General features: G+C 40.3%; 1 protein-coding gene and 1 long non-coding RNA gene across 4 annotated transcripts; one reads left to right on the top strand and one right to left on the bottom strand.

Annotated features, from left to right (window-relative positions):
* Nucleotides 1–451: 451 nt before the first annotated feature.
* Nucleotides 452–13851, top strand: LOC141381100 (uncharacterized). 2 transcript variants are annotated; one of them, XR_012400718.1, is made up of 5 exons: nt 503–3068; nt 3151–4519; nt 11117–11402; nt 11515–11573; nt 13047–13851. It is a non-coding gene; the product is annotated as an uncharacterized lncRNA (long non-coding RNA). The 2 variants fall into 2 exon arrangements; XR_012400717.1 differs by lacking the exon at nt 13047–13851 and having other exon boundaries at nt 452–3068; nt 3154–4519; nt 11515–12162.
* LOC103910189 (interferon-induced very large GTPase 1) lies at nt 5547–27632 on the bottom strand. 2 transcript variants are annotated; one of them, XM_017354893.4, is made up of 7 exons: nt 27579–27632; nt 25594–25753; nt 13933–14013; nt 12382–12966; nt 10974–11588; nt 10788–10852; nt 5547–10712 (listed from the first exon to the last, which is right to left on the bottom strand). In XM_017354893.4, the coding sequence occupies exons 2-7, from the start codon at nt 25613–25615 to the stop codon at nt 6060–6062; spliced, it is 6021 nt and encodes a 2006-aa protein (XP_017210382.1). In that variant the 5' UTR covers nt 25616–25753; nt 27579–27632; the 3' UTR covers nt 5547–6059. The 2 variants fall into 2 exon arrangements, with proteins under 2 accessions (XP_017210382.1, XP_021330483.1); XM_021474808.3 differs by lacking the exons at nt 25594–25753; nt 27579–27632 and having other exon boundaries at nt 13933–14158.

Genomic DNA, 27632 nt, shown 5'->3' with positions numbered 1-27632 from the left:
TTTTAAAAAGATTTTTTTTTAAATCATGCAATATCTTAAACCAGAAGAATAAACACTCTCTTCAAGAATCATTTTGAAGAAAATTTTAATAAACACAAAAATATGCACACTTTTTGTGTGCAATTGCAATTGACACTTTATGTTTAATGGGTAAAGGATTAGGGTAGCATGCTGGTGTTTTACTATAAAATCTTAAATTAAACAGACCGTGTTCAAAACTATTATTATGTACATGCATGCAAACTTAAAGTCTATTGTGTCTCCAGAATCTGTATGTAAAGTTTTAGCTCAAAATACCCATTAGATTATTTATTAGACCTTTCAGATATTTAGGATTTTCTGCTCTGAACACACATAGTGTTTTTGAGAAATAATACAGTAAGAACTTTCCCAATGCTTATTTAATATTTTTGTTGGAGAGTTAATTCAAGCCTTTTTGAAACAATGAGTCACACACAATTACAAAGTTTACGCACGAACACACACACACACACAAACAGACGAAGGGTTTAAGGTGTGATACAGGCAAAGATGGTGATATTTTGTAGTGTGGTGGTAGGTTGAGATCATAAGTGACGGGGTTGATCTGTGAGTGTACGGTGAATGGTCCAAGGTAGCGGGGACTCAACTTTAGTGGAGGCAGATGTCTCTGGTGGAAAGCCATACCTTATCCCCTGATTGGTAGGTAGGATTCGGTAGGCGGTGACGATCTGCGTTGGTGGTATACTTCCTCACTGCCCCATGAAGATGGATATGCTCTAAGTCCCATAACCTCTCGCTCTCTTGGAACCATTAATCCACTGCGGGCACTTCCGAAGTTTCCCCTGTCCAGGAAAACAAGGATGGCTGATAACCTAGGACACATTGGAAGGGGGTTAGGCCAGTAGAGGTTTGACGAAGGGAATTTTGTCCATACTCAGCCCATGGTAGATACTTGCTCCAGGTGTTCTGGTGACTGTTGCAGTACAATCAGAGGTACAGTAAAATCTCCTGGATTTTACACTTGGTCTGTCCGTTTGTCTGCGGGTGGTAACCAGAAGAACACCCACCAGACCCTGAAAATGAACTCCGGTCCTCTATCCGATACAATATCCTCTGGGAGCCCATAATTCCAGAAGACATGTTAGAAAACCGCTTTTGCTGTTTCCAGAGCTGTAGGGAGTTTTTTTTAGAGGGATTAGTTTGCATTACTTTGAAAATCGACCAACTACTACAAGACTGGTGATATACCCTTGTGATGGAGGCAGATTGGTGGCAAAGTCAATTTCTAAGTGAGTTCAGGGTCAGCGGGCAATGGTTGCCGTTTACCTTCAGGCAGGTGGCGATGTGTCGTTGTGATGGCACAGACCGAGCAACCCTTAACATACTGGGGGACATCATGGGTCATTTTGGGCTACCAATACTTCTGTGTGAGGAGCGAGAGGGATGCTGCTGCCAGGATGTCCTGAGCCAAGGGATGTGTGCGTACTATCCAGGAGCAGATTACGATACCTGGTAGGCACATAGAGGAGGCCTTGAGGGAGTTCAGGGGGAGCTGGCTCCTCTATTGTGGCTGAGTGGATATCTGCATCCAGTTGTCACATAATGGGAGCGATAAAGACAGAAGGTGATAGGATATGTTCAGGAGAATCATGGTTATGATCAGGCGAGTACATCCGAGAGAGAAATTCAGCTATTACATTCTTGTGGTCAGGCTGATAGGTGATATTAAAGTGGAATTATGCGAAGAATAAGGACCAGCGAGCTTGACGGGCATTGAGGTGTTTAACATCTCGAAGATACTGGAGATTTTTATGGTCCGTGATAACAATGAAAGGACATTGAGCTCCTTCAAGCCAATGTCGCCATTCCTCAAGTGCAAGCTTGATGGCCAAAAGCTTGTGGTCCCCGATGTCATAATTTTGTTCGCAGGTGTTAATTCCATGTAGTAGTTGTGGCGAGTGGTCCAATGCAGCGTCGCCACAAGTACAAACTACCAACACCTGTTACCTCATCAGCACCGATCGCCACCTGCAGCGCATTAGGACTGGAGCATATAAACAGAGAAAGAGAAGACACAGACAGGGCTTGATCACTCCAAGGAAGACACGCTAATGCTTCTTTCTCTGTTTTCCCCAGCAGATAGCAGTGGCTAGACCGCCACCTAAGATTGCTTTCACCTATCCAAATTTTCATCAGCCCAGAGGATTTTCCACAACACCCAGCCAAAGGACGCATACCTGCACAGCTACCCTTCCCTCACCTCATTACCTTGCACTGTGAATAAACCACCCTCCGGGTTGTTAAACCAGACCTGTTTGACTGCTCATGTTTTATCCCTCGTCTCGTTAAATAGTACACACACGAATGAAGAACTTTGGGTTCACCAGACCATTAGGAGAGTATGGCGCCTACTCCGGCACCAGCTGCATCTACTTTGACCGTGAAAGGCATTGAAGGGTCCGGATGACGAAGAATGGGTGCTGTGGTGAAAATGGTCTTCAGTTTGGCAAAAGCATGATGCACTTCAGGGGTCCGGGTGAGAATACATTGTCCGCCTTTTAGAAGCAAAGTCAAAGGAGCGGAAAGGATGCTGTAGTTCTTTATGAACCGTCTACAGAAGTTGGCGAAGCCCAGAAATCGTTGTAGCCCTTTGATGGTCTTCTGTGTTTCCCACTGAGAGACGGCGTCCACTTTGCCTTGTTCCAGACTGACCCCTTCGGCAGTGATCAAGTATCTGAGGAAGGAGATGTTGGTTTTATGGAATTCACACTTTTCGGCTTTGAGGAAGAGTTGATTTTCTCGGAGACAATAAAAGACCTGTACATGAGACTGATGTTCTTTTAAGTTACGGGAATAGATCAGGATATCATCGATATAGACTATCGTGAAACAATGGAGGAAGTCTCTGAAGATTTCATTCATTAATTCTGGAAATGGAAAGACTGTTTGCTAGGCCATAGAGCATGACCTGATATTCATAATGGCCGGAGGATACGAATCAAATTCTAGGCGATGCGATAATTGAGCTTACTGAAGATACATGTTTTTCTGAGCTTCTTCAGAGAAGCAGGAACCAGTGGTAGCAGGTAAGCAAACTTCACAATGTCAGTGTTCAGCACTCAACAATCAAAAATGGACCTTAATCCTCTGTTCTTAATATACACAAAGAAGAAGCTGGATGCAGATGGAGAGGTGGATGGTCTGATGAACCCTTGATGGAGAGCCTCATCAATGTAAGAATTCAACGCCTCTTGCTCAGGATGGGAAAGGGGACATATCCTTTTGTGCGGGAGTTCACAATTCTGCTTGCATATGTGGCATATGAGATACAGAGGGTGTGAGCGTAACCTTACTCACAATTAGGCAAGGCAGATGAACTGGGCAGGCTGAGATGAAGTGAGTGGATTCCAAACAGTACAGGCAGAGCTGGTTGCGTATCCGCTGTTGACATTTGGAGGATTATAAATGGTATGAATCCATGATCATAGGCTCTTCGGCTACCGGCGGTGGTAATGGAACACTGGGGGGTAACATTGGGTTAAAAGATGTGGGAAATGACCAGGCAGATGGATGTTGCGATACGCTGATAGTCTTTTTTATGAAGGTTACTTAAATGGCATTATCATCATAAATGACCAGTTGTTTACGAATCTGAGGTTTTAGTCCCTTTCGGTAAGCTGCTAGGAGGGCGACTTGATTCCACCCACTACTGGCAGTGAGTAGTCTGAACTGCAGCGTATATTTATGGATGGTGAGCAGGGCTGGACTGGGGAAAAAAAAAAAAAGAAATCGGCCCTGGCATATTGGGCTAGAGTGGCCCACTACCTCCTATTTTATAAAACACAAAAGCCATATATATTAAATAAATAAATACAAACTTTAATCTCAATTTAATTTCTGTATACTGTCAATAAAGATATTTGTTGAGTTCTAAAATATACACTATCATTCATTTATTTTCCTTTGCCTTAGTCCCTTATTTATTAGGAGTTGCCACAGCGGAATGAACTGCCAACTATTTCAGCATGTTTTTTTGCAGCAGATGCTTTTCCAGCCACAACCCAATATGGACCATACCAGCAAATGGGTCCGGAGCGCTTCCACTTAGCACGGCGTTAGCTTCCATGACCGTGTTGTTTTTCTTCAGGGCCGGTATTCCGTCACGCTGATAGACGAGAGACAAAGATGGTTATCTTTTATGAGTATTATTCAAAACAAGGCACTGAATCTAAGTGAGGAAGCAGGAGAGTGGTGTTACGTCTGTTAGCGATCTTCTTTAACAGCTCATAAGGTAAACAACTGATGTTAGCAAACTCACTCACAATTTGTTCTTGGTAACATCAGAAGTTGAGTAAACAGACAAACAGTTCATCAGGTAAAGGTAGATCTTTACGTAAACAACATATAAGAGTAATTACTTCCCTTGATCAGTGGATAAAGGATCCGAAGGCACATAAGGAACATCCATGGAAGAAGAGAAGACGAAGATCAAGACAACCATCCGACTTCAATACCGGCTGATGAGTAAAAGAATGAGGTAGGTATTTATAGTGTCCTTGATAAGGGGGAACAGGTGCAGGTAATTAGAAGGCTGGTGATGGTTCATGGGATTGGAGAGAGGTGGTTTGTGAGGGAGAGCGGTGATTGGTGGAGCAGGAACAAGCAGAGGGTGTAACAGGTTATGAGTAAAGTTGAGGTAAATCGCTGTAATTCATTACAAACATGCAGTTTTAAACTCGTTTTAAACTTGTAAAACTCATTCTTGATCACATTTGATGATGATTGATGATCACAGAGAGCTGAACAGATTTTTAAATCCCAGTTGCTTTGCACGCATCCTGTTTTGTTGATTTGATCATACTCGTTATTACGGAGACATGTTAATACGCAGCTGTCAATAAATTTGGTGGGCAGGGAAACCACACCCCTATGTCAAATTGCGGTGGGCCTCAAAATGGGAGGGACTTGAATCCTTTAAAAAAATACTTATTGTCTTTAAATCACCCCAATACGATTTTCATCATAGGTGCTCTTTAAATCTATTTTTCTAAATTTCCTGAAATTCAAATAGGATTCTAATCCCTGCAACTTTGAGGCTAACTACAATGTGATGTAGGAATGTGGTTTCCCCACCCACCAAATTGATTGATAGACACATATGAACATATCTCAATAGTAACTTGTATGAACCTATTCACAAGACAGGACTTGTGCAAAGCAACTGGGATTAAAAGATCTGTTCAACCCTTTGTTTAAAATGTTTTTAAATCAGTGCATATTTGTAATAAAGAAAAGACAGTAAAATTACTTGGTAATTTTTAACGTAAACCACTGGATTCACTACAGCTGTGACAGAAGACAAACAACCGAAGTCCCGGTTTGTGGAAGTTAAATCTGGTTTATTTTGTACAGTAGTATAATGGATATAGCAGTGTAAATAACAGTATTTATTAACTTGTATCCTGTCATATTTGTCTCAATTAGACATGCACTAATGGTGCAAAGATACATGTCTGTGTGTGCATACTGCGAACTTTGCAATGGCACTTGTGTGACTCATCATTGAAGAAAGGTTTTAATAAACTCCACAACAAATACATTAATTGAACTTACTTGGTGACCTGAATATCTGCTTCATTCGCGACTGTTTTGTGTGACCTGACATAGTAGTAGCAGATACATATAGGAGAAAGGTGAGAGGTGGGGAGAACCAGCTCATTTGAATTTAAAGACACAGGCAGCAGTTTCAATGCAATTTTACTCTAAAATTCCTAAATTCAGCAGGGTATAATAAATGATCTGTTGGATATTTCAAGCTGAAACTTTACACACACATTCTGGAGACACCAAAGACTTATCTTACATCTTGTAAAAGGGGTAAAATAGAAGACCTGTAAGTGTTAATCCAAAATATATAGGTAACTACAAATGTATCAATAGTAAGAATCTCTTGAATCAGATTAGCATATTGGGAAGCTTTTCATTTCTTCAATGTCTGATCCATTCAGTAGAGTGAAGTTTAGCTGATTTCAGAATTGTCTAAAATGTAAACTTCTGGTCCTTGAATTTGTGATATTTCAAATGTATTTGTCCAAACCGTCAGTAGCATCCTGCTTTGTGTATTTTCTCCACTCATCTGGAATCTTACCACTCCCTTCGAATGTTTTTTCATACTTTTTCTCCAGATCTTTCTGGAATCGGCACACAAACCACTTCCAGTAGGGCAGTTCAGACAAATCAGGAGTGATGCTCCAGTCTGCAAAAACTCCTCCTGCTCTTCTGTAGTCTTCCCAGGGGATTTTATCGTTTGATAAAACTGGATAGAAATACAGATTGCTTTTGCCTACTGCTGATGTACAGATAAGAGGAGACAAGATTGTTGTATTGTGATAATGTATCCCGTTTAGTGAAATGTTAAGATGAAAGGAAACACTGTGATCGCCAGGATGGTTTTCTATGGTGTTTGTGCAGGTGGCTCCACAGAACGGACACTGAACCCAACAGCACTGACAGAAGTGATCAATCAGAAGCTCATCTGGTCTATCTTTATTGTCCAGATTCACTGGAAAGGTTTTAGAGCTGAATCGTTTGCTGATGTCTGACATTATCGTAGGGAGCTCTTTGTTTACCACATCTAAGAGGTTTACATCAACATCATCATGTTTGACTCCACTGAGGTGTTTTTCAGAGAAGATCAGCTGATCTGAGAGCTGCTGTGTGAAACTCTTCAACCACAAACCAACATCTCCACTGTTGACTTGAACATGTTCAGTAGATTGATGTGCTGCGTTCATGATCTTCTGCTGCAGGAGTTTAATGTTCTCCTTCATCTTGGGTAAAACACTGATGCTGAACTTATCTCTGATGTAGCGACTGACTTCATCTCTGATGAAACTCTCAAAGTGGCCCCTGGGATTGTGAATGTAGTTCATGTATTTGTCAAAGTCCTCCTCCTCTGCCAGTGTCTTCAGGATGTGTTTCTCCAGATTTGATCTGTTTCCATTCAGTGATTTACAGTTTTTCATGATTTCATCTGCTAAATCTCTGGCAGTTTTCTTGTAGACGCTCTGCTCAATGGGCTCCTTCAGTTTCTGACAGAAGATCTCACCAAAAATAACAGCTGAATTTGCTCCATGACAGTGTTTTTGGAAAATGCTATAGTACTCCTCTCTCTTCTTCTGAACATATATTTGAGGATCATTGGCTTCTTTAAACAGACTTTGTTGGTCAGTGATCATCTTGTTTGCTCTTTTACAGATGGAATCAACTAAATCCACAAAGAATTCTTTCTTGAACACATATTCAGCTGGTCCTTTCTCATGTTCTGTTAGTCTTGTCTTGATGTAATCTATGAGTTGTTGAATGACGCTGTTGTTGTAGCCAATCCTTGAAATGTTAAATGACTGAATAATTTTGTCTGTGTGCTGGGCAACATCTTCGACAAAGGATTTTATTTTGCCTCTCGAAGAAAATGTTTGAGTATCGGATAAATTATATGAAGATTCTTTGAACTCCTTTTTTAAAATAACATGCTGAGAATAATCTGGAATGGTGAACATGTCACTGCTCTCCCTCCAATGATCTACAGGAGTACTTTCATAAATGTCTCTAAGGATGTTTCTTACATCTCTCATTATATCAATGTCTTTGATTGGAGGAGTATCTCTAATGATTGTTTTCACGTATTGTTTCCAGAACAAATCAAACTCTTTCTTCAGTGTTTCCTCATCATTTGTTTTTTCTTTAAGTTTTAATGCATATTTGTTACTCATTTCAAGAAGAGTGTTTTCATGATGTGTCCTCTGAGCATCAATCTCTTTCTTCATGTCTTGTTGCTGATGAATGTAATTTAATTTCCTCTTTGTTTCTTTCACAATATTTTCTTGAACATCTTTGATTTTGATTTCAAATGTCATTTTCCACTGAATCAGTATATCTGCATCTGGGTCTCTGTCAAAATATTCTGTCATTGATTTTTCCACTTCTTCACTTGTCTCCTTCAGTTCCCTTTCAAGATCAGTTTCCACAACCTCATGAATTGCTTCATTTTCTATTTTGTTCTGTAGTTTGTTCTCAATTTCCATCATGGCACTGCGGAGACTCCAGGACCACTTGCTGTATTCAGTCTCCAGTTTTCTGTAGGCTGAAATCTCCAGCGAATTCCTGAAGCTGAAGACAAACTGTTCATTCAGTAAAGCCTTCCAAAGATCATTGATGCGATCCTTAAAATGTGTTAGAACCATTCCATCTGATTTTGATGCATGAGTTATAATTGTATCTTTTAGTTCTTGAATATTCTCACAGTAGTTTGGGTTTGGTGGAGCCATTGGTGGACTGCCCTCCCAGAGCTGAGCAAAATACTTCACATCTTTCTCTATATCAAATCTAATTACGTCACTGAAATGTTCAGCATCATAAACCTCCTCTTCTGCAGCATGTTTTGTCATCTCATTGAGAGTTTTCTGCAGTCGTCTCCTTCCTTCCTCATTTTTCTCTCCAGCTGTGACATCTGAAACATTCTGATGAACAAACAAACAGATGGGATCCAGTTTCACCTTCTTCATCCTCATGAAGGCCTGCACCACAATCTGAAGAACGTCCTGCATCTCAGATGGGTTTTCTCCGAAGATGTTGATTAATGTCAGATTTCCAAGACCAACAACAAATGTGGCCAATTCATTATCATGGCGTCTTGCTGATCTTCCATCCAGTTCTAGAGCACGAAGACCCTCAGTATCAACAACCATTAAATAGTCAAACTTAAGCTTTTGTTGTGTTTTCATCTCCTCAGACACTTTGACCAGCTGCATGAAAGCTCCTCTGGTGCACCTGCCAGCACTGACGGCAAACTGGAGTCCAAACATGGCGTTCAGCATGGTGGATTTCCCAGAGCTCTGAAGCCCTAAAACTGACAGCACAAAGACTCTGGTCTGGTCTCCCAGTTTCTGGACCAGTTGATCAAGAACAGCAGAGATCCAGACCAGAGGAACATGAGCAGCATCTCCATCCATCAGCTCCAGTGGAAACCCAGAGATCATCATCTCTGCTGCGAGACTCGGGAGAGAAGAGAAGTGAACCGGCAGATCTTTCTTGTTCTCCTTCACAGATGAACATGATTCATAGATCTGACCGATCTCCCTCATGATGTGCTCCAGACCAAAGGCTGCAGCTTGAAGATCCTCAGATATTCTCTCAAGTTCAGCTTGTTTGTCTTTGTGAGTTTTCTCACTTAAAGTGCATTCATTCAAGATGATTTCCAGCCATTTTAGAAAATATGTCTTATTTGTAGCATCTGATATTTGTTTAAGAAACAACTGTATCAAAGAATTCATTTCAGATTCATGCTGCTCTTCACGAATTTTCATCATCTCTGTTTGTTTTCTACTGATTTTGGTTTCTATCTCATCTCCTCGGAGTCGATGTAGCTCTTTGTTCTTCTGACTCCACTGATGCCACAGTTTCCCCTGATGAGGCAGAAATGATTCTTTGATTTCTGTCAGTTTTTTCTTCTCCAGTAAACTGATCATCCGCTGTGCTGCTGCTCTTCCTCTCCTGCAGTCTTCATCATCTTCCTCATCTACTCTGATGTCTAAGTGTTTGGACACATCTTCAAGTCTGAAAGTGGAGGATGATTCTGAGAGACAATGATTTATTGCTCTTCTGAGATCTATAGAGACATCTGACTGACTTCTGCCTTTCATACCAATTTTGTATTTCCCTTTTTTATGCTCAGTTACAGCAGATTCATCTTCAGAAAAAAGACAAATAAGTGGTTTTGAGTCCTTGTAGAGGTTTTGGATCTTTTCTGCATGTCTGACATTTCTGTCTATTTGTTGCAGAAGAAGCACATTGACTGAGGCCATCTCAGTGAGAATCCTCCACTGTTTCTCGTGGTCTCCTGCATCTCCATGTAGATTACAGAAGGCCACACAGTCAGTAAATGTATCTGTGTTTCTCCCAGAAGGGCAGAACCAGGCGATCTCCACCACTCCATCCATCAGGACTCTGGATCTGCTGCTGCCTGGGCAGTTCCTGTGGAAGAACGTGTTGTGTTTGTCATTGATCAGACTGTTCATCAGCTGAGACTTGGATGAAGACACAGAGCCAAACCTGAAGAAAAACACCATTGGAGTTTGTGCCTTGTAGATGGGCTGGGTTTGACTGATGGTTTCATTGTTGGTGTTTCTGATCTTCCAGCTCTTGTTGATTTGTCTGAATGTCCAGAGAGGAAACTCAATCTGTTGAGTTTCTGGATCAGGAACAAGCAGAGGCAGAGCGAACTGACACTGGGACAGTTTAGTGACCATCAGCTGCTTCAGGAAACCATCAGCATGATGAAACACAGCCATCTGAACATCCATTGGGTGAATGAGTTCAGATTGAAATATTTCTTTGCTAGAAAAACCCATTGCTTTAAAAAAATCACACATTTCTGCACTTGAGTTATTGTCTCTTCGCTGAATGTGATACTGTTCATTGCTTTCATGAACTGTGATGTATCTTGCACTATAGTTCATCATCAGTAGTTTATTGAAAAAAATCTGAACCAGTTTCTTCTCATCACAAGACTCGTGGGACTGTGATGAATGTGCAGTTAACTGAAGAACATCTGCAGCTAGTATAGGTTTTCTGTCTTGAAGATCAAGTCTGTTAAAGAGATCCTTTATCTTCTCATTCATTTGCTTTCCTTTGTCTTGTTCCAGCCTTGTTTCTTCCACCGAAGCTATCCCCTGTGAATGTAAATGATCATGTAATTATTTTGTTCTGTATAACTATTCTATACTCACGCTTAAGTCCTCACATACCACATGTGTGTCTTTCTTCATGCTTGTTATATGCTCAGAATTCTCTTTGCAGGTTGTGAGTTCATCTGTTTAAACAAACACAACATTTGATGCTGAAATAATGGTTGTTGCAATGTATAAATCACATCTCTTGTTAATAAATTGTACTGAATCAGTAACAATATATAACTAACAGTAATTGTTTACCACTTTTACTCTTTGAGTAGTTTTGCCTTGTTTTAGTTTTGTAAATTTCTCCACTGTAGCACTGTTGATTCTCCTTAATCAGATGCTCAACCTTGTTCATCAGTTCCCTCATCTCTGACTGGTTGTTCATCATCTTATTGCAGGTGTGGTATCGTCCTCCACATTTCTCCAGCAGTTGCTCCAGAACTGGGTTTTTCTTCAGATCATCTGTAATGGAGGCTCGCTCTTCTTCTGCCTCATAAGTGAAGAGAATCAGCACAAACTGAAGAACTTCCTCACCGAACACTCTCTGAAGCCTTTCTAGACCTGTTTTATCAGCATCTGTCAGCCGGCCCAGTCGCAAAACAAAGATGAATGAATGGATTTCATTTTCCTTCACTAGATGATCAATGGATTGATTAATTGTGTCCGGATACAGTTCAGTCTCATGTAAGTCAGTCATGTTGATCACACTAACAAAGCATTCAGCTATTTTCCTCTGAAGAGGAACAATCCTTGAAGTTTCTGCTGCATTAAAAAATAACTGTTTTTCTCCAAACAGAAAGTTGTCCTGTCCAAACTGGACTGATGCAGAGTTTCCAAACAGCACAAGAGTCAGAGGTAACTCTTTACAACCTAAAATTAAACAACATAAATCATAAAATGTTATTCTGTACATTAAAATGAACTTCAGGAAAAGATCAAGATAGTTTCATGGTTTTTGTGATTTGTCATGATTTATGTTTTTAAATTTTGAATATTTTTTGTGTTAAGTGGGACGTGAACAGTAACAAGTGTCAAATCTGCACCACATTGCATCACTCGGCTAACTCAGCTTCTCTGCTGTCCCACTCATCAGATTTATTAAATCCATTAACTTGTTTGTGTATGTAACGGAGGGAAAAATGAAACTGTGAATTAAGTATGAATGGTGTCAAAATGCTTGTTTTTGTTAAAAATATCTGTTCTAATTAAATCAAAATCCTATGTTCACTGTTAAACTGTGTAATACATCATAGGGAAAAATAGACACCTACAGGTGAGAAAGGGGGTATAATGGATGGAGTCAGCCAGCCATTTTGTCAGTTCACTTGTTGTTCAAGAGCTGTTGAGAGTGATTTTTTTTTATGACCAGACCTGGTACACTTATTGTCTGTGTGAAGCCCTGTTTTTTTTTTTCGGAGAACACTATAAAGTAAACTTGTTCAGGTAAACTGCTTCCGCGTGATCATTATAAAAAAAAATATACGAACTAGGAGGGGTTACATGTACATCACATAATCAGAATATTATACATTCAAGCATTTAAAATTTTTGTTAAAGCTTCCAGTTTAGAGGTGACGATTTGCTAGAATTTGCAAAGTGTGATTTTTTTTACCCTTTTGATTAATCTCCATTAATTGAGAACATTAAATATTTTCAGACTCACCTACTTTCATGACTTGTTGCTCCATTGATTCTCCTAAATCTGCTGAATCTTCAAACTCATTACATTCGAGATAGCTTCTACCATTTGTTTGTACAAATGTCTCTAATTTCTCTCTTAGATCAGCAGATGAGCTGTTTTTTGTGAGTTTGTAATGTTTGTTAAAACATTTTTTAATAATTTCCTTTATAAAGTAATTGACTTTACTCAGCTCTACACGTTCTGCTTCTTCTGTTGTGAAGACCATGGTGTGTTCAAAAGCCTTGCAAGAGAAATAGTTGAGCACCTTCTCCACATGCTCTAAATCTTTTGCTGAACACTGCTGATGTTGGAGGAGCAGAACAATCACATGAGGTCCTGGATAAGACAGACTCACACACTTTCTGACTGTCTGTGTGATCTGATCATCTGAGAGATGTGGCTGGAGCAGATGAGGAACGTTGATAACAGTCTTGTGCATTCTTCTATGCCTCTGCACTTGATCAGAGGAAGCTTCACTGTTAAACACTTTATTTACTAATATCATATCTCCAACTCTGCAGTTTTCTGACAAGGTCTTCCCCAGCAGAACAATCCTCAGATCACTCACTGAAACACATAAAGTGTTATGAAAAAAGCAGGTCAAGCAAATTAATTTAATTACATACATTCATTTATTGTCTTTTCAGCTTAGTCCCTTCGTCAATCCGGGGTCGCCACAGCAGAATGAACTGCCAACCCATCCACTACATGCTCTATGCATCGGATGCCCTTCCAGCCGCAATCCATCACTGGGAAAAACCCACACACACTCATTCACACATACACTATAGAAAATTTAGCCTACCCAATTCCCCCATAGCGCATGTGTTTGGACTTGTGGGGGAAACCGGAGCACCCCGAGGAAACCCACACCAACACGGACAGAACATGCAAACTCCACACAGAAATGCCAACTGACCCAGCCGAGGCTCAAACCAGCGACCTTCTTGCTGTGAGGCCAACATGCTATCAACTGCGCCACCGAGTCGCCTTAATTTTAATTGGGGGGCGGGGGGATAAGCAAAGTATTAAGAGGTTGGATTTTAAAGGAAATAAAACCCTTAATCTTAAAAAGTTGAGCTCCAGAGTGCATTTTTGGTTGTAAAAGGAAGTTTGAAAACCTTGTTCAGCCTGTTAATTTAACCCTTTAAATTGACATTTAAATACTTGAGTGTAATCCTCTGAGAGAGCATTTTGATGTGATAGTTTTTTTGCTTTTTAGAACAAATCACCTTTAGATTTTTATGGAGTGAAGAGATTAGAGCTGCTGGACTTACAACACAGCAATTCATCAACTTCTAAAATATTTGAGTATCTGTGATGAATAACCTCTTCAGATTATGTGTAAAATGATTATCATTGCTGTCCTCCGTAAACATCAATGTGTATTTTACAAAGCACAAATGTTTTGTTTTTGCTAGTTCGTTTTTTGTATTAAAATCTCTGCAAGCCAAACAAATGTTATTTAATAGTATGCTGAGCTTATTAAAATGCCATTGTGGGAAAGAAGAACTGAATTTCGCAGCTGCTCACGTGATGCAGTGATCGCTCCAGCCTTAGACATCTTTATATCGGGATGTTCCATGCTGTTGCTTCTTCTGCGGATAATCTCCACTGTAAAGAAAAACAACAATAAAACAAATGATTCAGTATTACATATTGTGCCGAATTCAAAAGTGCAGAATTGATGCATAAAATAACCAATTTAGAAAGAACACCCTTGCAATAACTTGTTTAATATACAATCCAGCCATAGTTAAAGTTGCAGTAGGTGATCTGCCAAAATGCTAACAGCTTAGCATATTATCTTTGGATGGCGGGGAGGGACTGTGATTCAAAGCCACACCCCCTGATATCGCGAGTGCGCGGACCGAGTCACAATAGCCGACAGACAACCCACTAGTTCATGTCATTCGCCAGTTAGTTAATGCCAGCACCGTGCAGGATTTACATGTATTACTTTGCCACACTTGCATGCTATTTCAGAGAGAATATTCAGAGTAACGTTAGCGGTAAACAGTATAGGAAGGCTGTCATTGTTCAAAAATGACCCAATGTGAATATACAAGCAACTTCAGCTCAGTAAAGCAGGTTAGGCGGAATAGCGCTATTTACTGATGTTTTGTTGTTAAACTAAACATAAATCTACATTATAGATGCTGTCAAAGAACCTTATGAAACTGAAAATAATCACATCAATCTTTCACCGGGAGATTTCAGTGGCTGAACAACACGTCTTTGCATAGAAGTCATTCATAACAGAACGTAATCTAACATAAGCTTAGCCTGACTAAAATAGTTTCAAAACAGAACATGACCTGTCTAACAGTAATACTTCAGCCATGGTGTGGTCCTTCCTCCAGCTTGCTAAAGTAACTCCAATACTGATTCAGGATTTTCAAAAGTTTCAATGCAGCTTTTGATTTATCCGGTCCGTCTCGTGACCGCGCGGCCGCTTTAAGAGCGAATTATACCCGTGCATGGCTTTACAGTAATTGGCCCGAGCTTGGCTGTCCTTCAACGCCTCCGACTCTGACTCGACATCTCGCTCACGCGCATGCGTTTGTGATGCAGACGGGCACGCGCTAATGGCGGATCTGCGTGAACAGATGCGCAGAAGTTGGAATCTACATTTGCTAATAGACAGTCTGACCTGCCTATCGGAATTAAGGGAGATGTCGGTCCGACTCTTTTTAATTGGATAAACATTTTTTATTTTTATGCTTTACCCAGAATATAAAAATACATATAAACACATTTAGATCATTTACTGAAATCATTACTATTGGACTGTGAAGAGACTTTCAACCAGCACAACAACACATGTTTCTGAAGACAATCACCTACTGCACCTTTAATAAAATACACATTATATAATAGTTATATTATGTATATATAAATATTTTATCTGGGTTTTTACCATTAATTGATAGATAGAAAGTATTGCCATGAAAACATGGGGAGCAGAGAGAGGAGAAGGATTAGCATAGGACCGTGAGGTGGGAATGGAACTCGAGTTCCCGGGAACACCAGAGTGCATGCATCGATGCACTAACCACTACACCACTGGCGTCTTAAGACCATTACTTACGCACATCTGTTACCTGCATATGTGCAATGACGTGCACTCCAGATTCAACAACAAAGGTAAAAATATTTAAATATGGCCATAATAATGTAATCTTTATGTAACTACATATTATTTTGCCTATTTCTCAGCAATTGTGATCAGATTGTGATTTTTCTGTATCCTCAATGTGTTGTGTGATCTCAGTCAGCACAAGCATTTGTCTTATGCTGGTTGCATGCCAAACATAAAATTAAGTATTCACAAGACTAAGCAGACCCCCTAGTTTTTTGGGATTCCACAATCACTTAATCCAATGCAAAATCAACAAAAATCTGCAAATGTTTGCAATCCTGCAAAAATCTTTAACGCAAAATAATCGCAAAAAATGTAAATAATCTCATAAAACATCAAACTCTTAACCATACAATCAAATTATATTTATTTGAGTTTGAGAATTGTTTTATGTTACTTTTCAACGTTGCATACCAATGCCTGTGATGCATTTGAGTGTCTCCTTATAAATGATGTCTCACCTGCGCTCTCACAATCATTACATTACATGTAAATGCGCAGAATTGTTTTGCAGCCTGTGCAGTAAGCAGACGCAGATAAAGCATGAGTGATTTACATGTAAATGCAATACTACTAAGAAAGAGAAAATAATGATTCATTTTTGACCTGTTGTTTTATTTATGATTAGTTCTGCTCACCTCTTCTGGCATGTCTTCACATTTGAGTTGTTCATTCACCTGACACTGACAGTCCCATATAAGCTTAAATAATAAAAATAAACTAAAAATAAAAATGGCTTTCAATGTTCAACCTTATATAATTTCTTCTCTGGTCTCTTTTTTATTTTTTAATTGTAAATAAAAATAATAATGAAAAGTTTAACTAATGCTTACAGTCTGAGCCGGAAGCACCCATGATTAGTTCACCTTTCGAGTCTTTGGGTTTTTGAGTTGTTTGTTCATAACGTGGCAGTATGTAAAGAGATGACTCAAAATCGAAGACTCGAGAAATTAACGGATTAAATCTTTTTCCTGCTCTAAATGCATATGACTGGCTTCTGTCTCTCATGTAAAGAAGAAACAACTCAAACCCATTATAGGACGTGAAAACTCAACTTATCTTCTACTCCACCTGCACTAATGTGCAATTGCGTGAATGAACAAATCACTCCCAAACAGGACTCATCGTTCTTGAGTCACATAAAAGATTTGTTCAAAATTAAAAAAACGTTCAAGACCGACCCAACGCTATTGCATGACAAACTGAGGTATTGGATGCAGCACTGGTGGAGGAGTGTCGATTTAGTAGAATATGACAAATTCATTCAGGTGTCTGTGTTCCTTCACTGTTGCAGAAGGTGCAGTGTCAAACAGCTGTGTGTGTATGGAATATCCTGTTGCAAAATGCAATTAAAAAAACCTACATGATGGTAATAGTTTGAATGCGGTGTTTACATGTCAGTACTGCACTCCAATTATGCCACTAAAATTGGCATACTCCACATGTCCTAATTTCATTTTTGTTTAGTTTGAATGTGAGCTTAATTTAATTAAAATAATCAAAAAACGATGTTTACATGGTCAAATCTTTATCAGAGTATTTCTTAATTGCAATACAATCTAATTATTAGTGTCCATGTAAATGTACTCAATATTGAAATTGGTTCAAGGATAGTGGCCACTGAACGTGACAGAATTGAAGGACATTATTTGTGCTTTACACTTATGGCAGGTATTAATGATGTGCGTAAAATCAATAAATGATTTCGTTTAACTCTTTCCCTGCACTTAACAAGAGAAAACGCTTTCCTGCCATTGGCGAGTTTTACGGCAATCCATGTTTTAGGTGTATTGCGGTAGGGGAAACACTAACGCATTTCCTGAGTGTACTTGATGTCAGATGCTTCGGGGAGTGAACTCTGAGAGAGTAAGGTCACAAATAAAATTAGAAGTTATACAACCTTCCTTTGGCCCTACCGTTTTAGATATTTTTAAGACAAGAGACCAAATAATAATTTTATATATTTACATTTTTTTAATCGCAAAATTGTCCACAAATTTCTGGGAATTACCACCACAAAATCTGTCATTTTTATTGCAAGAAAAAAAAATCACAAAAAAATCATAAAAATCTAGGGGGTCTGACAAAGTTACTGTTATGGAAGCAGACAGACAAACAGGGTGAGTAGTAGTATTAAATGTTGATTTTAACAGCGGAGCAACAGAAGGATAACAAGGGTTATGTGAATGAAGTCTGGAATGATATTATTGTCCCTATCCTTTGCAGGATGGATGATAGGCAACGAGGAAGACCGAATGCACACACCAGATGACTTGCGGGGAAGACAGAAAGAAGACGCACACACCTCTGACTGGATACGGGGAAGACTGGACGGACTGGAAACAAACAGAGATCAGGTAAGTATCAGAATGGCAAATAAATGATAGTGAATTCGTGGAGAGTATCCGCTATGAGTCCGCTTTGTAGGAACGAGCCCGGACAAAGAGTGGTGTGAGGTGTGCTTTTATTGTGTGCCAAGGTGATAGGGTGCAGTTGTGCATAATTAAAACTCAGGTGATGATCGACGCTGTGTGAAATTGGTGGAAGAGCCTGGCCAATCCGTGACATTACCCCTCTCCTAAGGGCCTAAACCTCAGATGCCATGGTGGTCTACTTCTTCCACGAGGTGCCGGGAACTCGGGGTGATTAGAGTGGAACTCTTCCATAAGTGCCGGATCTAAGATATCTGATCTGGAGACCCACAATCTCTCCTCTGGTCCATATCCCTCCCAGTCAACGAAGTATTCTAGCTGACCACCACGACGCCGGGACCGTAGAATGTCCTTGACGATATAAATGGAGCCTTCTTCCAGCCTCAGTGGGGGAGGGGGTTCCTCTTCGTGGCCAGGCTCTGTGGAGGGAATTAGAGGCTCGTGATAGGGTTTAAGGAGTGAATCGTGAAATGTGGGGTGGATTCTGTACTGGGATGGTAGTTGTAGTTTGTAGGTGACGGGGTTGACCTGTTCCAGGATGGTGAAGGGACCAACAAATCTGGGACTAAGTTTTTTGGAGGGCAGTCGCAAGCTGAGAGCCAAACCTTCTGCCCAGGATTGTAGACGGGACCTGCAATCCTCCTCCTGTCTGACACCTCCTTGGCTCTGCGAACTGCCCTCTGGAGATGGTGATGAGCCTTGTCCCAGACCCTCGAGCTCTCATGAAACCAGTGATCCACTGCGGGTACATCAGATGGTTCACCATCCCTGAAAAAGTGGAGGTTGGAATCCCAGAATACACTGGAATGGCGTGAGTCCAGTGGTAGGTTGCCGCAGTGAATTCTGGGCGTATTCTGCCCAGCCCAGAAACTGGTTCCAGAAATTTTGGTGACCGTGACAGAAGGTCCTGAGGAACCATCCAACTTCTTGAATCTTCCTCTCCGTCTGGCCGTAGGTTTGTGGATGATAGCGAGACGAGAGGCTGATGGTCACACCTAGGAAACTGAAGAAGGCTTTCCATAGTCTGAAAATGAATTGGGGACCTCAATCCGAGACTATATCTTCTGGTAGACCAAAACATCGAAAGACATAGTTAAAGAGACTTTTAGCTGTCTCTAGGGCTGTGGGAAGACCTTTCAAGGCAATCAAACGACATAATTTTGAGAATCTATCTACTTTAACAAAAATGCAGATATTATCGTCAGATAAGGGAAGGTCCATCATGAAATCTACTCCTAGGTGTGACCAGGGACGATTCGGGATGGGCAAGTGATGGAGTTTGCCTGCAGGTAGATGGCGAGGACTCTTTGACATGGCACATTCTCCACAGCCTTGCACATACCTCCTCACATCCTTTGCCATGTCCGGCCACCAAAAGCGTTGGGATAGCAGCGAGAGGGTATTGTTGGCCCTGGGATGCCCAGTGCCCAGAGATGTATAAGTGGAGTGGATGAGATCTATCAGTTGATTGTCCTGAACAAACTGCCAATTCGGGGGGCAGCCCGGCGGAGGTCTGGGTTCAGGAGTGGCGACGGGTGGAGGAGCAGACCATTTGATGGGACAGACAGCAATATGATCTGGAAGAATCTTGGCCGGGGTTTCAATGGTTTCTTGATGATCGTCAGTTCTGGATAGTGCGTCTGCTCGGATATTTTTAGATCCTGGCCGATAGAATATGGAGAAATGGAATCTGGAGAAGAACAATGACCAGCGGGCCTGGCGAGGACAGAGTCGTTTAGCATCTTTGAGATATTGTAAATTCTTATGATCTGTGATTATCTGGAAGGGATGTTTGGCACCCACCAACCAATGTTGCCACTCCTCCAGGGCGAGCTTGATGGCGAGAAGTTCTCGATTCCCGATGTCATAATTCTTCTCCGCCGGGCTAAGCTTCCAGGAGAAATAGGCACATGGATGGAGTAACTTGGGAGTACCGTGTAACTGAGATAGGATGGCTCCCACTCCAGTGGTGAAGGCATCTACTTATACCATGGAAGGTAAGTCTGGATCAGGGTGAATCAGAAGTGGAGCTTGAGGAAAGGCCTTTTTGAGGTTTTGGAAGGCTGTAGCGGCGTCGGGAGGCCAGGATAATTTTTTGGGTTTATTTTTGAGAAGGTTGGTGAGTAGAGCGGTGACGATATTGTAGTTGTGAATAAAGCATCGATAGAAATTTGCAAATCCTAGGAATCGTTAAAGTTCTTTGATGGTTGTGGGTTCTGGCCAGGAGACAATGGAAATGACCTTCCCCTCGTCCATACGAACCTCTTTATGATCAATGATGTATCCCAAAACTGAACAGATGGTAGATGGAATGAGCATTTTTCAGCTTTGAGATACAGGGTTTGAGGGTTTGCAGGACCTCTGCAATGTGGTGGCGATATTCAGTCTCACTCTGGGAGTAAATCAAGATATCATTTATGTATAAAATGACGAAGTGATGGAGGACTTCATGGATGAAGTTTCGGAATACGGAGGGGGCGTTGACCAGACCATAGGGCATGACCAGATATTTGTAGTGGCCAGTAGGGGTCACTAAAGCAGTTTTCCATTTGTCCCCCTCACGTATTCTCCACAGGTTATATGCGCTGCGGAGGTCCAACTTAGTGAAGACGTTGGAGGATTGAAGTAGCTCTAGGGCCACAGGGACGAGAGGAAGGTGATGTCGGAACTTGACTGTACCTTGGTTGAGAATTCTATAATCGATGCATGGCCGCAGCCCTCCATTCTTCTTTGCCACGAAGAAGAAGCTGGATGCTGCAGGTGAAGTGGAAGGACGGATATACCCCTAACTCAGAGCCTCCTGAATGTACTCCTCCATGGTCTTAGTCTCCAGAAGCGACAACGGGTAGATTCTACCTCTGGGCATTGGAGCATCTGGAATCAGGTCTATGGCACAGTCCCATGGCCGATGTGGAGGTAGTAGGAAGCTCTCTTGGGGCAAAACACGTCCTTGTAAGAAGTGTAGATTTCAGGAATCTAGACTGCTCGTTTCTCGATGGGGTTTTGACGTAGACAGATTTTTATGAATCTTGTAATGGAATATTGGGGAAACAGCCTGGTGTACATCCTTCACCCCATTTCTTTATCTCTTCTGTGCCCCAAGAGAGGATGGGATTATGTTTCACCAGCCACGGGCGCCCTAGGATGATATCCATGGTGGCGCCCTCCAGAACCAGGAATTGTATCTCCTCTGTATGTAACAGTCTGATTTGGAGACTGACGTATTCACATATACGATTAATACGTGCCTGTGATTTGATATTGCTGGTTATGGGTTGAATCTGGTAAATGTGCGTCAAGGCTTCGGTGCGGACCTGGTGACAGAGGGCATGCGAGATAAAATTCCCAGCTGACCCAGAGTCGATAAGGGTGGTGGTTGAAACAGACAAAGAGTGGGTAGTTAACTGAACATTGGTAGTGAGAGGATGCATCTTCTCAATATCAGAACTGAACACACTCACCGAGGAGCGTATGGGACAGAGCGGACAGTCCAGCCTGACATGTCCTCCGTCACCACAGTACATACACAGACCCCGGGTCAGCCTCCTCTGTCGCTCAGCGGCCGTGTGTCTACCAGCCTCAATGATCATGGGTTCTGGTTCTGAAGGGATTACTGGCTCAGATGGACACAGGAGTACTTGAGGACACCGGAGTGCTTGAGGGACTGGATCTGGGTCATACTACCAGTATGACCCAGATCCAGTACCTCAAGCACTCCGGTTATACTGTTATACAATCAGAACATCGAAGAGAAAGTTGGATAAATTTTTCCAAACCCATAGTATCATCTAGTGCTGCTAGCTGTAGACAAAGTTTGGGTTCCAATCCGAGCCGGTAAGTAGTGAGGAGAGATCGTTCATTCCATCCGCTGGCAGCAGCCAGAGTACAGAACCAAAGGGCATAGTACTGTGTGGACATTATTCCTTGTTTGAGATGGTATAGTTGTTCTTCAGCTGCTACCTCTCCATCAGAGAGACCAAAAACCTCCTTGAAATATTCAGTGAAAACTTGAATGGAGTTAGTTACCCGCCCAGCTTGTTGCCAGATGGTCTCAGCCCACCGGAGAGCAGATCCAGAGAGAAGCGATATGATGAAAGCAATCTTAGATCGATCTGTAGGGTATAACGCAGGTTGCATGGTGAATACGAGAGAACATTGTAATAGAAATCCGTTGCACTCCTCCGCCCCGCCAGAGAAGGGCGCTGGTCGAGCCATGGGACTGGATGAATTGGTGGACGACGAAGAAGTGCTCATTGCTGGTGGTGCATCGGGAAGTGGTGCAGATGGTAGTAAAACTCTCTTCAATGAGTCCACCAACTCTTGCATTGGATCAGGAGTGCTCATGCCGTTAACTGTATTTGGTCCGGGCTTCTGTTATGGAAGCAGATGGACAAACAGGGTGAGTAGTAGTATTAAATGTTTATTATTATTAGCAACAGAAGGATAACAAGGGTTATGTGAATGAAGTCCGAGATGATATTATTGTCCCTATCCTTAGCAGGATGGATGATAGGCAATGAGAAAGACCGAATGCACACACCAGATGACTTGCAGGGAAGACAGAAAGACAATGCACACACCTCTGACTGGATACGGGGAAGACTGGACAGACTGAAAACAAACAGAGATTAGGTAAGTATCAGAATGGCAAATAAATGATAGTGAATACGTGGAGAGTATCCGCTGAGTCCGCTTCGTAGGAATGAGCCCGTACAAAGAGTGGTGTGAGGTGTGTGCTTTTATTGTGTGCCAAGGTGATAGGGTGCAGCTGTGCATGATTAAAACTCAGGTGATGAACGGCGCTGTGTGAAATTAGTGGAAGAGCCTGGCCAATCCGTGACAGTTACATACAAAGTCAATAGAGGCAAATTTCCACAGGGGATGCAAAATGACATGGAATAAGCAATGTGTGTTGTTGCAAACTGGGGAATCTGTCTCAGTTGTGTTTTTCATGCGAGTTCAAAACAATTAAATCCAAGCAAAAAAAATTGTGTCCCTATGATGTTGGAGATGCAAGCTGCAGAGCTCTTATAGGTGCTGCAAATCATCCTTGAAAAGGTCTAAATTAAGCTAGCGTTTTTCAAGGTTAAAAAACGTGTAGATTTTGGACAAAGGGCTTGAAACCACTTCAAAATATAATTGTACATTTAATTTTATATATGGAAAAGGTCACTTTTTAACTCGGGTAATTTTTGTTTCAGTACTTGGAAAGTCAATGGCTTGGGGCACCCAATTAAAAGAAGGAAAGTGGTGTCTTTGCTCAGACTATATTCCTCTCTCCAGATACACTTTTGATATCTGAATACTGTTAACTGATGTTGTTTATATGATGTTTATATTTTAGTGCTTTTATATGATGAATTTGTTACGCTTGACATGAGGTCATTGTATATTGTATAGGGTGACGTAAAAATAAAAATAAAACAATGCACACACTTAAGCCAGGTTTACAAAATAGGGTGCACATTTGGCTATTAAAAACACTGCTGTGCCAGTTTAGCATTTGTATCTGGAGTTAAGACTAGCTTTACTTTAGTAATTTTGATAGTTTCTCTTTATTATTATCTTATTTAATCACCCAATGTTTATCTATTCAACACCTTATTTATTTTTTTTAGTTTTGAACAATTCCTTCACCTTTGGCACATATTTTTCCTGCACCCTATGGCTTGATTTTGATGGGTTTTTTTTTGTAATTATTAAAAAATAATATTTTAATGTTTATCAATTTTGTTCTTTCGGTAGGACTGGCAGGGAGACTTTATAAATGGCCGTGTCTGGTTTCCTCTCTTAACTGCCTGTTTATGCTGTCTACATATTTTACAGAACATTTACGTAATTTACGTTGACTTTTATTTGTCAGAGAGCATGAGACAGAGCTGAAAAGCATGTACAGGGTTCAAAACTAACTCTTTTAATTGATAGCTCTTCAAAAATTTAGGAGCACCAACCAAATATAAATGAGCACCACTGCAAATTGTGTTATAACAGATTTATTGTATTTAAAAACATCAATTAGGACTAACAAAAACCAGAAACAACTATAACTAATTCTGTGATGACTTAATATTTGTGCAATAATTCCAAAATGTCTAATAATTATAAAATATTAATGATGACGAAGATGACAATAATAGTAACAATGAATTACATTTCTCATGATCACGCTGCCTTGAATGTGAGTTATCTGCTATATAAGGTCCTACTGTTATATTATGAAAAATAAATTTTAGGTTTGCATTAAACAAAAATAAAGCATTGCAGTAAGAAATGTTAATTTTGCACTATTGTTTTTATACGCATGTCAATGTGATCAACAAATATTATTTCTGCTTCAAAATAAACAAAAGATTATAGTAAATCATTTAATTTAGAGCTAAAAGCTGCAAAGCAGTCATCAGTAACTCAATAGAAAAATAATACTTATGTCAAGAAAGAATGGACAGAACAAAGGAAGTCTTACTTCTATTACTCTTTAAAAGTTTTGGTTTGAGTTTGTGTCATTTTAAATGCTCAGTCTCGTTATGCTCTTATTTACATTTTTCTGTGTTTGTGGAAAAGCAGGCGAGTCAGCCGACCCAATATATAAGCAGGCAGATCAGGATTCTCGGGATGACCACCTGCGCAATACCGTTCTTTTTCATGAGCCGCAGTTTGAGTTTAAACTTCAAGGCAAGCGTCTTTGGCGATAATATATGTTCAATTTTACATTTAGGGGCCATTTGCGCTAGACGCGCATGTAATGCAACACACCGAGATTTAGGCCATTAAACAGCTATTCCACTCCGAGTCTTTCCGCACTCTCTCCGAAAACACTCGATTGATCTCGGCTGGCGTATCAACATTCACCACATGATCGCTCTCATCAGCGCCATTATTTGTAACTTAGGGTGGGTTTGCAAACGTGTTCTTTTCATTGTCTTCCTCAAACTTCAGCCGCTTACATTACCTGTTGTCATAAAAGCTCTGTTATCTGACAGCGTAAAGCCTTGAGTGATTGACAGAACCAATATAGCGGCAGGGAAGAACAATATGCAGTCGCACAAATGCTCCCAAATATATTATGAGGTCACATAGATTAAATTTCACCCTGGATGCCGTTGTGTAAAAACGCTAACTAGCTTATTAAGTTGTGATTTAACTCATAATAAAACAGAAATTTAACTTGACTTCAAGGGGGGCAGGGAAAGTCATTGCGAGGGCAGAGTGCCCCCCTAATATAATGGTAGGGGAAACACTGTATTAGTTGAATATTAAAAAGATTCATAAATTTAGATTCGACTATTTAATCCTGAGTCAGTGTCACTCCTATAAGAGACTGTAAAGAATATTGGCATTACAGTTCGCCAAATCGCCTGTCAGTCAAACTGTCAGCTCAATGTCAATTACAGTTACTGACATATAAAATGAGAGTTTTGTGCTTTTTTGGTGTAAACACATTTTAATAATCTAAAATCAAAGCTGCAGACCATTCAAAAATACTTCATATTGAATATGAAAACTTTCCAAGTCTTGTTTCCAAAAGGTTTATACATACAAGTCCTGTTCTTTAAACGGTTCCTGTAAAACTAACTAAAATAAAGTTTCCTTTAAAGAGCAATGTAAACATAAAACACTCACCCTTGCCATCTCTTTTGTCCATTCTGTCCTTGATGATGGATGCTGACAGAGTCTTTTTTCTGTGTTCATGTCCAACATCTAAACCTCCTCGTGTTGTGTGTTCTACTGTTCATTGTCATACGTACACATTTATTTAGGGTTGAAAATGCATATGCTGTTTCTTCAAAAAAGAGGAAAATGTAAAGTTATAAAACATACAAAGTATAGAAATAGCTGCTTATGAAGTACTGTAAAACATGAATGTGTCTTTATCTGAATTCAGTCTGTTTTTTGTCCAGTTACTGTCATCTAGTGGAGTAGATCACAATAGCAGAAGATAAAACCCTTTAGAGTAACCAGACTGACATTATGATGTTGTCACCACGCCCTACCCACTGCAAAAATGCAACACTGAGTGAATGCCTGCTCTTTACTGAGCACATTCATAAACAGAGCGAGATAGATTGTTGAAGTAGAAACATGCATTCAACCAAATAAATGTTCTGCTTGCAGGAGTGTGGCAAACCTTATATAGGCCTATTCTAATGTTTCTAATATTATCAATGTTCTAAAATATTTGATAAACAAATCTGATGAAGAGCACATGTTAACACAGTGTCGCAAAGCCCAGATGTCATTGTCCATAGTGATGTTTCAGATTTGGCATTGTACAATCTTACGATACTGTAAAGCTGCTCAAGCCTAGTTCACACTGCAGGATTTTAAGCTTGAGTTGAGCCTGATTTGAAAGTTAATGAGCTCACCGACGGATCGGGCTGTGATCGGGAAAAAATCTGCAGGTGCTCGCAGTGCGGCAGTCTTTGTGTGAACTACTGAAGCCCAGCCCAAAAAGTACGTCGGCCCAGTGGAAAAGTGCCCGGTCTGCTAGATGGCCAGTTCACCCCTGCATACATGTAATGCATGTTCATGTAATATTAGCACAGATGAAATATAGCGTTTACTGTCTTAAGAGTGAATTGACCTCTCAAATCTCATTAAGTTAACTAATGTTGTCGATGCCTTGTTAACTTACACAGCGGATAATAAACGTTCCTCAGCAAACAAACCTTATAATAAACGACAAAACGTATTTCAAATATTATTTAATGATGTATTATTATAATTCGTCTGACTTGAAACCATGCTCTTGTCTTCGGCTCGTCATTAATGTAAAAATAGTTTGAGCGTTGCTGGCAAAATTCAAAAACGTCTTTCGACAAATGAGATGTCAATCAGCATCAGGAACTGCAAGCAGCAAATAAAATTTTCGGGTGGCCAATTCGATGTCAGGGGTGTCCAGTGCCACCCCAGATACCCCTCTTGAAAATCGTTTATGAAGAGTCATGTAGTGTGAACACCACAGTAATTAAAAGACACAAAATGAAGTCATTTAGTGCAGATGACACAGTGATCTGCCGATGTTTAAAGTCATGTAATGTAAATAGGCTTTAGGAGTAACCTGTATTCTATAAGGTACTGTAAACTGAACTAGCAGCAGTTCTCCTTACAACAAACACCATGTGACCTTCCTTGTCCTGTTTAATCAAATGAACAGGTTTTATACCTTCAGGTGTTTTTGGTTTAACTTCTAAAATAAACTGTTTTGTATTATTAAAAAAGAAGCAAACTAAATAAAAGAATATAATATTAATATGGTTTGATTTTGTGTTGTTATCTGTACATTATCCCATAAAGATAATCTCTCACTATACAGTATCAACAACCCAAAACAGTGTTTTGATTAAACTATGAGCAACATACTGAAGGTAGTACAGCTCTGATAACGTTTCTTATCGTTTATACTTGTACCAAAAGCTTTATGGTTCACAACACTTTTGCAGACACTGGATTTGTTCTTTGAGAATGAAAAAGATGAAAGTAAAAGCTACTGCTCAAACACTAAAAACTGAAAAGAATCCCATTTACTATTCAAATGCTTGTTATATATTACACCTGTATTTATCTATATATTAAAAACATCAATAGAGAAGGGTAAAATGTAATACCTGAGCGTTCATGTGTTGTTTGCATCTCTTCAGGAACAAGGAAACTGTTTCTCT

The sequence above is a fragment of the Danio rerio genome, chromosome 3, assembly GCF_049306965.1.
Source record: "Danio rerio strain Tuebingen ecotype United States chromosome 3, GRCz12tu, whole genome shotgun sequence".
Taxonomy (NCBI): Eukaryota; Metazoa; Chordata; class Actinopteri; order Cypriniformes; family Danionidae; genus Danio; species Danio rerio.
This window is presented reverse-complemented; position numbering and strand designations above follow the sequence as displayed.